We start from the raw sequence: 14,641 nt of genomic DNA on the forward strand, positions 1-14,641 counted from the left end.
ACTTGTATAAGATTTGGGGGTGATTTGTACAAGCAAATTATGGGAATTCCCATGGGGGGGGAATGCCAGCCCATTTATAGCTGACTCGTTTTTAAGTCAACTAGAATATAAATATATGATGGATAAGAATAATCCAATTAATTTAAAACATGTTTTGTCAAATAATAAAAGATATTTAGATGATATTTTGGTCTTAAATTGTAAGGACTTCATTGATATTTCTAAGAATATATATCCATCAGAGCTTATTCTTGAGCCTAGTCATGGCGCTGGTCATGAAGATCATTTCTTAGATTTAAATATTAATATTTGTGATAATAATAAATTAAGTTTTAAAATGTATGATAAAACGGATGATTTTGATTTTGAAGTGATTAGTTTCCCATTCCCTGAAAGTAATATACACTCAAATATCACATATTCAGCGTTTTTCTCACAGTTACTTCGTTATGCAAGGATTTGTAGTAATTATATTGATTTTAAAAATAGATGTAAAATCTTAAGCCAAAAATTGATATCAAGAGGTTTTTCTGCAAATAAATTAACTTGGCAATTTAAAAAATTTAGTTTTCATTATAACGAACTTTTAAATAAATATCAAAAGAATTATCTAGAAATACTTAAAGAAATTTTCAACTAATTTCGGAGGTTCGAGAAATGTTGTCGCAGCGCCATTTATTTTGAATTGTGTTTCTAATTGAGCGGATTTTTTTTTAAATTAGCCACAAGGTAAAGATGAATTCTATAATTGATTAGTTCATTCAGGTTTTTTGCAATGTGTTAATATTTGTGATTTGGTAAATTTTATAATATTTAGTTTACCTATTGTTGCTAAAAAGAGGGATATATTAACAGGATAAGCTTGTTTTGGTTTTACTTGGTTGTTTTACATTTGCTGTTTTTTTTTTTCATAGGCATGTATTTTGGGGGTGATACCTGACACGGGGATGCCATGGATATTCTATGTTAGCCACAACACAGTACTGGGTAGAGAATTTAAAGTGGCGAAACCCTATATAGGCCAGTGTATTCTCCTGATGAGCCCTTGTGTTGGGTTGTTGCCTCTGAATTATTTGTCTATATTATTTTTTCTATTGTTTGGTAAATGACGACTTATACTTATTGACGACATGACTGCCTGTCCATGGATTATTCTTTATAGTTGATTGTGTATGACTATGCTGTTTGACCTATGTGATTGTATGGATGAGTAGGGTTAAGGCCTCATTCAAGTGCTGGTCTACATTAATCACTAATTTAGGAAAACAGTCTTCCTTTTCTCCTTCTGTCTTTTTTTTTTTTTTTCTTTTTTCTTTTTTTTTGTGCTGTTGCATTGGTGATTTCTCTTTTCATGATAGTATTTGCACTGGATTCTGATTAATGGATATTTCTTATAGATTCTGTCTGTTTTGGTGGGTGTTTTTGGGCTGAAAAACCTCTTCCAAGCCATCGTATATACTATGGGTTGCCTTCCCATAGTTGCATAATATTTGTAGGTATGAATATATAATGAGTTGGATGTAATAGGCTTGAGATTGTAAGTGAAGGATTTTGACTCTTGTTGATAAGAAGAGCACTGACAAGGGCTGAAAACCATGTTGTCACCAATATTGCCCCAAGATTGCACAAAGCCTACATTCAACTTGAGGTCCCAGGGCGTTCTTGTTGTCCGGTTCTAAGCCAGTTTAAGCACTTCTGTATAGAATTGAGAAGATGGTTTGGTCCCCGTCCGGCACTGTTTCTGAGACCACAGCTTTTCCCGAGGCCAAAATAGTTTCAATGATTTAAATAATATGAAAATTACAACTTGGAATGCAACAATTGAAAAAAAATACCTATCAAATCGACATTTTCACTGACGAGTTTGGGGGTTAAGTAAGGGGTTAAGTACAGTAGGTAATCCCAGGGGTAAGGAAACATGAAATGAGATGATATAGAATTTATTTATTCAGGCAGGAACCTTTTTGGATTAACTTTTATATTCCACCAATAGCACTAGAACTTCTTATCACCCACGGACTAATTTTGGATTATTTAAAAATAGGCTTTAAAGATTGGTGTACAAAAGAAAAAAAAAGTGAAGTACCATAAAAAAAGTAAGGTTTGAAATCTTTAGTTTCAGGCAAAAAAAAAAGAAAAAAAAGGCAGGAAAAATAAATCGAGAATTCACTGAGATTCTAAGTTTATTAGATTTTCCTTCAGGAATGTTACCTGATGGAAGTTACGCTTTTATTTAATAGGAAATATATAAATTGTGTAGATTTTAAGATTTCTATTTTGTCATTTAAGCTCCTATTCAGCCTTACAGCTATGATGTTCAATGCCAGCTGCAAGTAGATTCGGATCAAGTAGATGCAAGTAGATGCAAGTAGATGTGTACAAGGTAGGATCTCACCGTTCTCATCTGTAATTCTTATCAACTATTACCTACGTTTTTTATCTAATTGAGTTATATGCATTGTTATAACCTCCTAAATTTTTATGTATTAGGGGGATTGATCTTGCCAACATCAATACTTTTAACTTTGCTGTTGGTTAGTGCGACATGAGTTTGTAAAAAATCGAAGCTATGCAGTGGACTGAATCATCGCGTAGCAATTAATTAAAAATAGACAATTTACAGTAGTTTTCATAACACATTAGAAATTACCTTCTCTAATTGCTTTTTTAACTCCTCGACTAATCTAGCCCTCTCCTCTAGAAGCCTCTTTTCTTGATCACTTTTTCTTTCAGCTTCTTCTTCTAATTTCATTTTTTCCTGATCAAACTTTCTCATCTCCTCTTCAAATAGTTTGCGTTCTTCTCGAAGGCGTAATAGCCCTCTATAAAGATTTTGCTCTTCTACCTCCTTCTTCCGTTCAGTCTTCTCCCTTTCCTGCTGCATTTGCTTTTCATTATCCCGGGTTCTTTGCTTCACCTAAACAATATTACAAAAGAGTTAAGTTCCATATAAACAACATCATCAAGCAACAAAAGGAGGAGAGACAAGAAAAAAGAACAAACGGAACGAGCAAATTTGCTGGACATTCTATATCGCTATACCTTCTATATGTACCTTCTATATCACAATTAAGTTAAAAAAGAGTTTTTTCAACTGAAAGCAAGGAACTACATTAAAAATTAGGCAAAGGCAAACATAAAATATTATGTGTTTGATGGGGGTTGCTCCTTTTAAGCTCCTCATTCTTCACACTAAATTTTATCGGTATTTTTAAAAGAGTTACTTGTTATTAATGAATCCTTGTATTTCAGGAGTCATTTTTAAAGAATTGGGACAGAATTTAAACTATAACGTGAAGAGCGAGGTGCTTAGGAGGGGTCAACCCCCTCCTATACGTAGTAATTTCTGTTCGTTTTAAGTTTTAATATTGCTCCTTGGTTTTAGTTGAAAAAACTTTTTTTATTTAATTTCTGATCATTTTTCAAATATCGCCAGGATATCTGGCTCCATTTCAAACTTCCCTCTCCACGGAACAGTGTAAAATACCACTAGTAGAAAATCCGTCCTCCCTTCCCCACCTGAAAAATATATTCATGCTTCCTAATAACAAATACTATACATAAATAATGGGCAAATCTTATGACTGAATGAAAAGGGAGCGGAAGGGGGCCTAGTTGCCCCCCAATTTTTTGGTCACTTAAAAAGGGCATTAGAGCTTTTAACTTCCGCTAGAATGAGCCCTCTTCCGATGTTCTAGGCCCACTGGTTAGATACGATTATCCCTGAGGAAAAACAAAAGACAAATAAACACACATCTGTGATCTTTCTTCTGGCGAAAAAATAAATGCAAAAATTCCACATTTTTACAGATAGGAGCTTGAAACCTCCACAGTAGGGTTTTCTTGCTCTTCACCTTTGATGGATAAAACTAAACTTAATGAAACTTATATGTTTAAAATGAAAATGAAAATTCAATTCTTTTGATATATCTATTGGTTTCAAAATTCTGTTCATTAGATTTTCGGTTACTATCGAGCCGGATCGCTCTTTATTCACAGTTGGCTGTCACGTGTTGTTTGATACCTTCTATATCACTAATATCTTCGATTGCAAGAGCTATCGAACTCAAATAACCAGTTTACGATGTAAGCTTTTAATAGCTTATATCAATACATTTAAGAAGGATTACTGAATATCTGGTGTAGTGTTCAAATGGTAATGATGACATTTTCAAGGTATGGAGGGCATGCGTAATGACAAACATCACAAGGATTGCTTACTTGTATTTGAAACGAGGTAAAGGCTGTTTCAACCCAACTCGGCACCAGCAATTTGTCAATATTTATGCTGTGGGGTCTTTACCAAGGATAGGCGGAATATCTAAGGACAGAGCATAAACTACGATTCATGCAACAGTCAAAGGTTGGTAAAGACTACTATAAAGTGCCTGACACAATTTTGTGACCCCTAAGACTAGTTCTATCCCAAACTTGGGGCAGTCCATGTAACGAAAGGCAAATATTCATCTTTTTTAACACATTGTTATATAGCATGCTGATATACGCTGATATTGCAAATACAAAACACTGAATAAATACTACGTAGATACTACATAGAAAAAGTTATTAAATTATATGAAAAGTAAATAAATAAATACAAAGATGCTTATGTAAAGGTTTCAAGCTCTCATCTGCAGAAATATGGAATTTTGTATTTTTTGCCAATAGAAAAATCAGGGATCTTTTTTCTTATCTATCTTTTAATCTCTTCCCATGGGTAATCGTACCGAACCAATGGTCCTAGAAGATCAGGAGAGCTCTTTTTGAAGAAAATTATAAGTTAAAGTGCCCTTTTAAAGTGGCCAAAAAGATTAAAGGGCAACTAGCACCCCTCCCACGTCCTTTTTTCCCGAATTTATCCAATCCAAATTTTGAGACAGCCATTTTGTTCAGCATAGTTGAAAGGTCTGATGACTATGCCTTTGAGGATGATGAGACACCCCCCCCCACACAAAGTCCTTTGGGATAGGCCTGCAAGTTATAATGTTTGCTTATTGTTTACATATACTATTCGTTATATGGATATATGTAGACTTTTTTTTGAAAGGGGGTAATATTCTGCTAGGGCAATTTTCTACTGGGGTAATTTTCCTTTGGGAAGGAAGTTTTTGGGGTGAGCTTTCAAGGGGACATTTTACACAGGGGGAATTTCCCAGAATTCCCATACGAAATTCGTTTTCTTCGTCTTACTTTCTCTTCGGCGTCTCAATTTTACAACTTTTTCTGGGGGAAATGTCTGTGGGAAATATTCAATGGGGTTGGAATTCTGTGAAGGATTTTTTTTTTGGCGAGAGATTTTCAAGACAGACATTTTCCATTGGTAAAGAGGGGGTCCAGAAAAATTCTCCACCTAGGGAAAAGCTCCACTATGATTGAATAAATATCAGAAATTAAATGAAAACATGTATTTTTTTCTGACTTTTTCTGGCGGAATCGTGAACAAAGAAAGTTTCTAGGGGGGATTAAAACTGCCTAAAAACTTTAGCGTGAAGAGAGAGATTTTGAGGGAGAGGCAGCCCCTTTCATTTACTGAATAACTTTTGTTTGTTTTTAGTTTTAATGTTGCTCCTCATCTTCAATTGAATTGAATTAAATTGCAGGCTGGTCATTTCAAATTTAGCTGCGGTCATCGTGATATAGCGTCTTGAAGCATATTTTTGAATTCCCTAAACAGGACAATGAAATAAGATTTGGAAGAGGTAGTGCACTTGGGTTATACAAATATTGGCGTATAGAATGTAAAAGGTTAGCCAACCTTGGGTTATTATTAAATTAAAAAAAACAAGTTTTTTTAACTGAAAGTAAGGAGCGACATTAAAACATAAAACGAACAGAAATTACTTCGTATATGAAAGAGTCTACTTCCTCATCAACGCCCCGCTCTTTACGCTAAAGTTTGACTCTTTCTCTCAATTCTTCTTTTTAAAACAGTAAAATTTTAGCGTAAATAGCGGGGCGTTGATGAGGAAGCAGCCTCTTTCATATACGAAGTAATTTCTGTTCGTTTTATGTTTTAATGTCGCTCCTTACTTTCAGTTAAAAAAACTTGTTTTTTTTTATATTTAATTTCTGAACGTTTTTGAATCAATGCATGTTTTGATTTTGGCTCTTATAACGAAATTTGCATTTTTTTTTTTTACTAAATGGATTTCTCATAATTTTGATCGAATGATTTTGAGAAAAAAAGAGCGGGAGAGGAAGCCTAGTTGCCCTCCGATTTTTTGGTTAATTAAAAAGGCAACTAGAACTTTTAATTTTTTACGAATCTTTTTATTAGTAAAAGATTTACGTAACTTATAAATTAGCTTACGTAAAGAACTTTTGTATTCTCATATTTTTATTACATATATGAGGGGGTTCGCCCCCTCGTCAGTACCTCGCTCTATACACTAAAGCTTAAATTTTTTCCCGATTCATTAAGAATTAAATAAAAAAAAATAATTTTTTTAGCTGAAAGTAAGGAGCGACATTAAAACTTAAAACGAACAGAAATTACTCCGTATATGAAATGAGTTGTCCCCTCCGCAATCCCTCGCTCTTTACGCTAAAGCTTTTAATTTTTTTTAAAAAGTAGAATTGTGGCAAAGAGTCAAACTTTAGCGTAAAGAGCGAGGGATTGCGGAGGGGACAACTCATTTCATATACGGAGTAATTTCTGTTCGTTTTAAGTTTTAATGTCGCTCCTTACTTTCAGCTAAAAAAATTATTTTTTTTTTATTTAATTTCTGAACGTTTTTGAATTAATGCATGTTTGGTTTTGGCTCTCCGCACATAAATTATTAAAATGAAATTTGTATAATAATTCTTTTTTCTTTGCTAAATGGCTTTCTCTTAGTTTTGATCAGACGATTTTGAGAAATAAGGGGTGGAGAAGGAGGCCTAGTTGCCCTCCAATTTTTCGGTTACTTAAAAAGGCAACTAGAACTTTTAATATTTAACGAACGTTTTTATTAGTAAAAAATATACGTAACTTAACAATTAACTTACGTAACAAACTTTCATAACCTTATATTTTTAATATGTATACGAGGGGGTTTGTACCCTCGTTAATACCTCGCTCTTTACACTAAATCGTAAGTTTTGTCCCAATTCTTTAAGAATGACCCCTGAATCAGAAAGGCCGTAGAATAAATAGTTTAAATTACTAAAAATACTTTAGCATAAAGAGCAAGGTATTTATCTCCTCCTAAATACCTCACTCTTTATGCTAAAGTATTTTTAGAACCCCTCATATGCGGAATAATCTCTGTTCGTTTTAAGTTTCAATGCTACTTCTTCCTTTCATTTGAAAAAACGTTTTCATGTTTATTTTTCATTGTTTTCTTATAGTAATGCTTGAGAATCCTGCGCCCTTTTCATTGAATTTTTCTTTCCCCATGACAGATTCCTCCAAGGAAAGATCCTCCAACATAGCCCCCTCTCCTCAGCCCCACCCCCAAGCAAAATAAAATCCCCCTGAAAACGTCTGTACACTTCCCAATAACCATTACTATATGTAAACACTGGTCAAAGTTTGTAACTTGCAGCCCCTCCCCCAGGGATTGTGGGGGAGTAAGTCATCCCCAAAGACATAGTTTTTATGGTTTTCGACTATGTTGAACAAAATGGCTATCTCAAAATTTTGATCCGTTGACTTTGGGAAAAAAATGAGCGTGGGAGGGGGCCTAGATGCCCTCCAATTTTTTTGGTCACTTAAAAAGGGCACTAGAACTTTTCATTTCCGTTAGAATGAGCCCTCTTGCAACATTCTAGGACCACTTGGTCGATACGATGACCCCTGGGGAAAAGAAAAAAGAAGAAGAAGAAAAAAAAAAAAACCAACAAATAAACACGCACCCGTGATTTGTCTTTTGGCAAAAAATAGAAAATTCCACATTTTTGTAGATAAGAGCTTGAAACTTCTACAGTAGGGTTCTCTGATACGCTGAATCTGATGGTGTCATTTTCGTTAAGATCCTACGACTTTTAGGGGGTGTTTCCCCCTATTTTCCTAAATAAGGCAAATTTTCTCAGGCTCGTAACTTTTGATGGGTAACACTAAACTTGTTAAAACTTATATATTTAAAATCAGCATTAAAATGCAATTCTTTTGATGTATCTATTCATATCAAAATTCAATTTTTCAGAGTTTTGGTTACTATTGAGCCGGGTCACTCCTTACTACAGTTCGTTACCACGAACTGTTTGATTGGTCAAAGTTTGTAACTTGTTGCCCCTCCCACGGGGACCGTGGGGGAGTAAGTCGTCCCCAAAGACATAGTTATAAGGTTTTTCGACTACGCTGAATAAAATGGCTATCTCAGAATTTTGATCTGTTGACTTTGTGAAAATAATTAGCGTGGGAGGGGGCCTAGGTGCCCTCCAATTTTTTTGGTCACTTAAAAAGGGCACTAGAACTTTTTATTTCCGTTAGAATGAGCTCTCTTGCAACATTCTAGGACAACTGGGTCGATACGATCACCCCTGGGGAGAAAAAAAAAAAACAAAAAAAACAAAAAAACAAAAAAACAAATAAACACGCATCCGTGATCTGCCTTCTGGCAAAAAATGCAAAATTCCACATTTTTGTAGATAGGAGCTTGAAACTTCTACAATAGGGTTCTCTGATACGCTGAATCTGATGGTGTGATTTTCGTTAAGATTCTATGACTTTTAGGGGGTGTTTCCCCCTATTTTCTAAAATAACGCAAATTTTATCAGGCTCGTAACTTTTGATGGTTAAGACTAAACTTGATGAAACTTATATATTTAAAACCAGCATTAAAATGCGATTCTTTTGATATAGCTATTGGTATCAAAATTCCATTTTTTAGAGTTTTGGTTACTATTGAGCCGGGTCGCTCCTTACTACAGTTCGTTACCACGAACTGTTTGATGACCTGAATCACAAAAGCCGTAGAATAAATAGTTGAAATTACTAAAAATACTTTAGCGTAAAGAGCGAGGTATTAGGAGGAGATGAGCCCCTCATATGGGTAATAATTTCTGTTTGTTTTAAGTTTTAATGCTGTTCCTTACTTCCAGCTGAAAGAACTTTTTCATATTTATTTTTTCATTGTTTTTTTTTTAAATATTGCTAGTAAATCCTGCGCTCCCTTCATGGAGATTTTCTTCCCCCATGACAAATTATCGATGGAAAGTTCCCCCAGAATATCTCCCTCTTTTCAACCCGTCCCCCCAACCAAAAAAATCCTCCTGAAAACGCCTGTACACTTACCAATAACCATTACTATATGTAAGCACTGGTCAAAGTTTGTAACTTGTTGCCCCTCCCACGGGGACTGTGGGGGAGTAAGTCGTCCCCAAAGACATAGTTATAAGGTTTTTCGACTACGTTGAATAAAATGGCTATCTCAGAATTTTGATCCGTTGACTTTGGTAAAATAATTAGCGTGGGAGGGGGCCTAGGTGCCCTCCAATTTTTTTGGTCACTTAAAAAGGGCACTAAAACTTTTCATTTCTGTTATAATGAGCCCTCTTGCAACATTCTAGGACAACTGGGTCGATACGATCACCCCTGGGAAAAAAAAAACAAAAAAAAACAAAAAAACAAATAAACACGCATCCGTGATCTGCCTTCTGACAAAAAATACAAAATTCCACATTTTTGTAGATAAAAGCGTGAAACTTCTACAGTAGGGTTCCCTGATACGTTGAATCTGATGGTGTGATTTTCATCAAGATTCTATGACTTCTGAGGGGCGTTTCCCCCTATTTTCTAAAATAACACAAATTTTCTCAGGCTCGTAACTTTTGATGAGTAAGACTAAACTTAATGAAACTTATATATTTAAAATCAGCATTAAAATACGATTCTTTTGATGTAGGTGTTGGTATCAAAATTCCATTTTTTAGAGTTTTGGTTACTATTGAGCCGGGTCGCTCCTTACTACAGTTCGTTACCACGAACTGTTTGAAAGGTAAGATTTCAGCTTATTGAATACTTCTTTGACTCAGTGTACACAGTAACGCTTGTGACACTTAAATTGATAAAAAGAAAACTTTTTCGCATGCTAATTAATGGTCCGTGTTGCGCCAGTAGGCTACCAATTTTCTGATTCAGTGCCTTCGGCCAGGAGTACAATGCGTGGTTAGGCGCAAATCATCTGACGCTTTCCGTTTTTTTTCCCTCATTTAGATCTGGGTCAACTCTGGCTGAGCTTAAAAGGTAAATAATTATTGACTTTGTCCAAATTTCCCACAGGAAGCATGTACTATCGCCAACGTTCTAGTAACCTCCTATAGCAAGTATTTTATCTATTTATTAGTGTTATTCATTCAGATAATTTTACTAAATTTGACTCTACAATAGAGCTGTAAGGGCTACAAAGAGCTAACCTTTTGCAAAGGGCTACAAAAAATAGAAAGGTTATGTTTATCCGGATAGATAAATATATTAAGAGTGTTCTACCTATAAAAGGATGCATCACGGCTTATTGAGTTTTGCGGCAAGACATGAAAATAAAAATTATAATAGGTTGCAATAATAGATGTTAGACAAGAAACAAGAAAGAATAATTAAAAAAACAACAACAGGAAAACGATGGTAATTTTCAGCCATTGGAAAAAATGAAACTACAAGACAAAGGATATTCCGGCAAGGACAATCACCAAGCCATCTTCAGTACAAAAAAAAACTAATCTTTTGAGTGAACATTAAGGATGAAGAAACACGGAAAAAAACAAGCAAAAAGCCAAAATAAATGAAAGACTATTTAGTCTAGGTTAGGCAAGAATTTTTCCACTAGCAACTAACGCAACTTGTCTACTAACCTGATTTTAATTCATATTAAAGAAAAAAAAGGTCTTTTCAACTGAAAGTAAGGTGCAACATTATAAAATAAAAACTAATAAACATTTTCTCGTATATGAGGGAGATCGCCCCCTCCTCAATACCTTCTCTTGACGTCTAAGTATTTTAGAGCTTTTAAAAAAACTTCTTATTCTAATTGAACGGCATTTGTTCTTCAGGAGTCTTTATTATAAAACTGCGAAAAAAAACTTTAGCGCAAGAAGTGAACTATTTAGGAAGGATGAGCCTCCTCATATACGGAATAATTTCTGGTTCGTTTTAAGTTTTTGTGCTGCTCCTTACTTTCAGCTAAAAAATACTTTTTTTTAGTCATTTTTGATTGTTTTTCCGGTCGGGATTTAAAATAAGAGCTCTGAGACACGAGTTCCTTCTAAATATCAAAATTCATTAAGATCTGATCACCCACTCGTAAGTCAAAAATACCATATTTTTCCTAACTTTTCCTCTCCCTTCAGCTTCCCAGATGGTCAAATCGGGGAAAAAGACCTTATCAAGTTAATTTGTGCAGGTCCCTGATACGCCTACCAGTTTTCATCGTCCTAGCACGTCCAGAAGCACCAAACTCGCCAAAGCACTGGCCCCCCTAACTCCCCCAAAGGGAGTGGATCCATTCTGGTTACGTCAATAGCGTATATACGACATTTGGTTATTCTACCCACCAAGTTCCATCCCGATCACTCCACTCTAAGCGTTTTCAAAGATTTCCGGTTTCCCCCTCCAACCTCCCCCCCACTGATGTCATCTGGTCGGGATTTAAAATAATGGCTCTGAGACATGGGTTACTTCTAAATATCAAATTTCATTTAGATCCGGTCTCCCGTTCTTAAGTTAAAAATACCTCAATTTTTCAGATTTTTTCTAATTACTCCCCCCGCTCAACTCCCCAAGAGAGACCAAATCCGTTCCAATTATGTCAATCACGTATCTATAACTTGTGCTTATCTTCCTATAAAGTTTCATCCCGATCTCTCCACTCCAAGCGTTTTCCAAGATTTCCGGTTTCCGAGATTTCTGCTTCCCCCCTCGAACCCCCATGTCTCCCGATCCAATTCAACTTGAAAATTAAGCATCTGAGACATAAGATATTTCTATATATCAAGTTTCATTAAGATCCTATTACCCATTCGTATACGCCAATTTTCACGTTTTCCAGGATTTCCGGTTTCCCCCTCCAACTTCCCCCAAATGTCACCAATTCTAAATATCAAATTTTATTAAGATCTAATCACCCCTTCGTAAGTTACAAATACCTCATTTTTTCTATTTTTTCCGAATTGCCCCCCAACTCTTCCAAAGAGAGCGGATTCGATCTAGTTATATCAGTCACTTATCTTGGACTTGTGCTCATTCTTCCCACAAAGTTTCATCCTGATCTCTCCACTCTAAGCCTTTTCCAAGATTTTTGGTTCCCACCCCCCCCCCCCAATGACACTGGATCCGGTCGGAATTTAAAATAAAGATCTGAGTTACGAGATCCTTCTAGATACGAAATTTCATTAGGATCTGATCACTTCTTCGTAAGTTAAAAATCCCTCATTTTTTCTAATGTTTCAGAATTAACCCTCCCCCGAAAACCCCCAAAAGAGAGCGGATCCGTTCTTGTTATGTCAGTCACGTATCTAGGACTTATGCTTATTTTTCCCACCAATTTTCATCCCGACCCCTCCACTCTAAGCGTTTTACAAGATTTTAGGTTTCCCACTCCAACTCCCCCCAGTGTCACCAGATCCGGTCAGAATTTAAAACAAGATCTCTGAGATACAATATCCTTCTAAATGTCAAATTTCATTCAGATCCGATCACCCGTTTCTAAGTTAAAAATATTTGTTTTAATTTTTTCGAATTAACCGTCCCCCACTCCCCCCCCAGATGGTCGATTCAGGTAAACAACTTTTTTTAATTTATTATGGTCTGGTCCCTTATACGCCTTCCAAATTTCATCGTCCTAGCTTATCTGGAAATGCCTAAACTAGCAAAACCGGGACCGACAGAATTTACGATCGCCAAAAATGCAGGAAATCCAATTCCCTTCCTTGGAAAATTCCCTTGCCCTCAGAAAATCCTCCAAATTAAGATTCCTCATCTCAAATAAAATACCCTTCCCCCTGGAAAATTCCTCCGGAAAATTCCATCCTCGGTGAAAATTCCTCCGGAAAATTCCATCATCGGTGAAAATCCCCCCGGAAGATTTCTTGCAGATTTTGCCTGAAAAATTCTTATTAGCATACTTTCATTTGAAAAAAAAAACTTTTGTACAAACCATGATGGAAATCCATCCTCTGTATAAACAAATTTGGCGGAAATCCTCCAACACCCCGTGAAAAAGGGGATCCCGCTGAAACCCCCCTCCCCCCGCTTATATGGAATAGTCCTACAGAAAATTCTTACTCCACTGATAATTTACATCAGTACATTTCCACAGGTTAAATTTTGTCGGCTAAGAAAAAGAAAGAGAAATAAACATAATTTCGTACAGTTATTTTGACAAATTTCTCTAACGTAAAATTTCCCCAGCTCAACCCCTGAAAATTCCCACCCCGCATAAAATTATCACCATGGAGTATCCCCCACCCCCAAAAGGGATTATACTTCCCAATAACAAATCCCATATGCAAACAATTGGTAAATTTCGTGACTTACAGACCTTTCTGTTATTGGATCTTTCAACTATGGTGAACAAGTGGCTATCTCAAAACTTTGATTGGACGATCCTGGGAAAAAGGGGCGTGGGAGGGGGTGTCGTTCCTTCCAATATTTTTGGTCACTCAAAAAGGGCACTAGAACTTTTGATTCCCAATCAAATGAGCCCTCTCGCGACCCTCTGGTATCTCTAGTTAAATACAAACACCCATGAGGAAAAAAAATGCATCAAAATATAAAATTCTGTATTTTTGTATATAACAGCTTGATTCCATCATAATAGGGTTTTCTTATATACCGAATCTGATGGTATTATTTTTGATTTAACGTCGCTAGAAGTTTAGGGGTTGTTTTCCCCCTTTTCAAAATTGGGCAAATTTTCTCAGGCTCGGAATTTTTGAAAGGTAACATTAAACTTAATCAACTTTATATATCTTGAATCAGAATCAAAATTTGATTCATCTGATGTACCTATTGTTATTAAAATTCTGCTTTTAAGAGTTTTTGCTACAATAGAGCCACGTCGCTCCTTACTTACAGTTCGTTACAAAGAACTGCTTGATACAATCAACTGATCTTGGCTTAGAAATTTGAAATTCAATGATCGCACTTCCTTATTGAACGTCAAACATAATAAAAATATTGTTTATTATTTCAAGTAAGTGCTATTGAATGCAAGGCAAGGTTAAAATTACAGGAAATATCACAGCAGTTATATAAAAATTATGCAGATTACCTAAGAACAGATTTGATGGCGTTCAAATAAATACTACAGAAATTTTTTTGCTGCAATACTGCTGTTCAGACGAGAACTTAATCTTATTGACTTTACGGAAATATCCCATTGTATTTACTTCGAAATTCTTGGGTTAGAGCTACAAATAGTGTCCCCCTTGCCGCCCATCATTTCCACAAATACGTTCAATGAAAATATTTGAGATAACCATTTTGTTCAGCGTAGTTGAAAGATATGGAAATTATGTCTTTAAATATGACCACCATAGTCCTCAGTGCAAGTGTTGTAAGTTATGCCCTGGGGCATATAGGCCTTTTTTTATAGAAAGAAATAGTCATGTAAACTTCGAAAGGGGCTTACTGGATTAGAAATAAGAAGTTTTAGTTGTACTTCGTGAGAGTTAAAGTGTTCGGAGGGCAGCTACCCCCCATCGTTGTATTTTCTCGAAATAT

General features: G+C 35.6%; 1 protein-coding gene across 1 annotated transcript in view; it reads right to left on the minus strand.

The window, feature by feature from the left end:
- Positions 1–14,641, minus strand: part of LOC136025011 (histone-lysine N-methyltransferase, H3 lysine-79 specific-like) — a 469,133-nt gene that overhangs the window by 26,575 nt on the left and 427,917 nt on the right. The window contains exon 16 of the mRNA XM_065700640.1: positions 2,651–2,917. Within this exon, the coding sequence (XP_065556712.1) occupies positions 2,651–2,917 (267 nt within the window). The remainder of the gene's footprint in view (positions 1–2,650; positions 2,918–14,641) is intronic.

Source organism: Artemia franciscana, chromosome 1 (genome assembly GCF_032884065.1).
Source record: "Artemia franciscana chromosome 1, ASM3288406v1, whole genome shotgun sequence".
In the NCBI taxonomy this organism is placed as follows: domain Eukaryota; kingdom Metazoa; phylum Arthropoda; class Branchiopoda; order Anostraca; family Artemiidae; genus Artemia; species Artemia franciscana.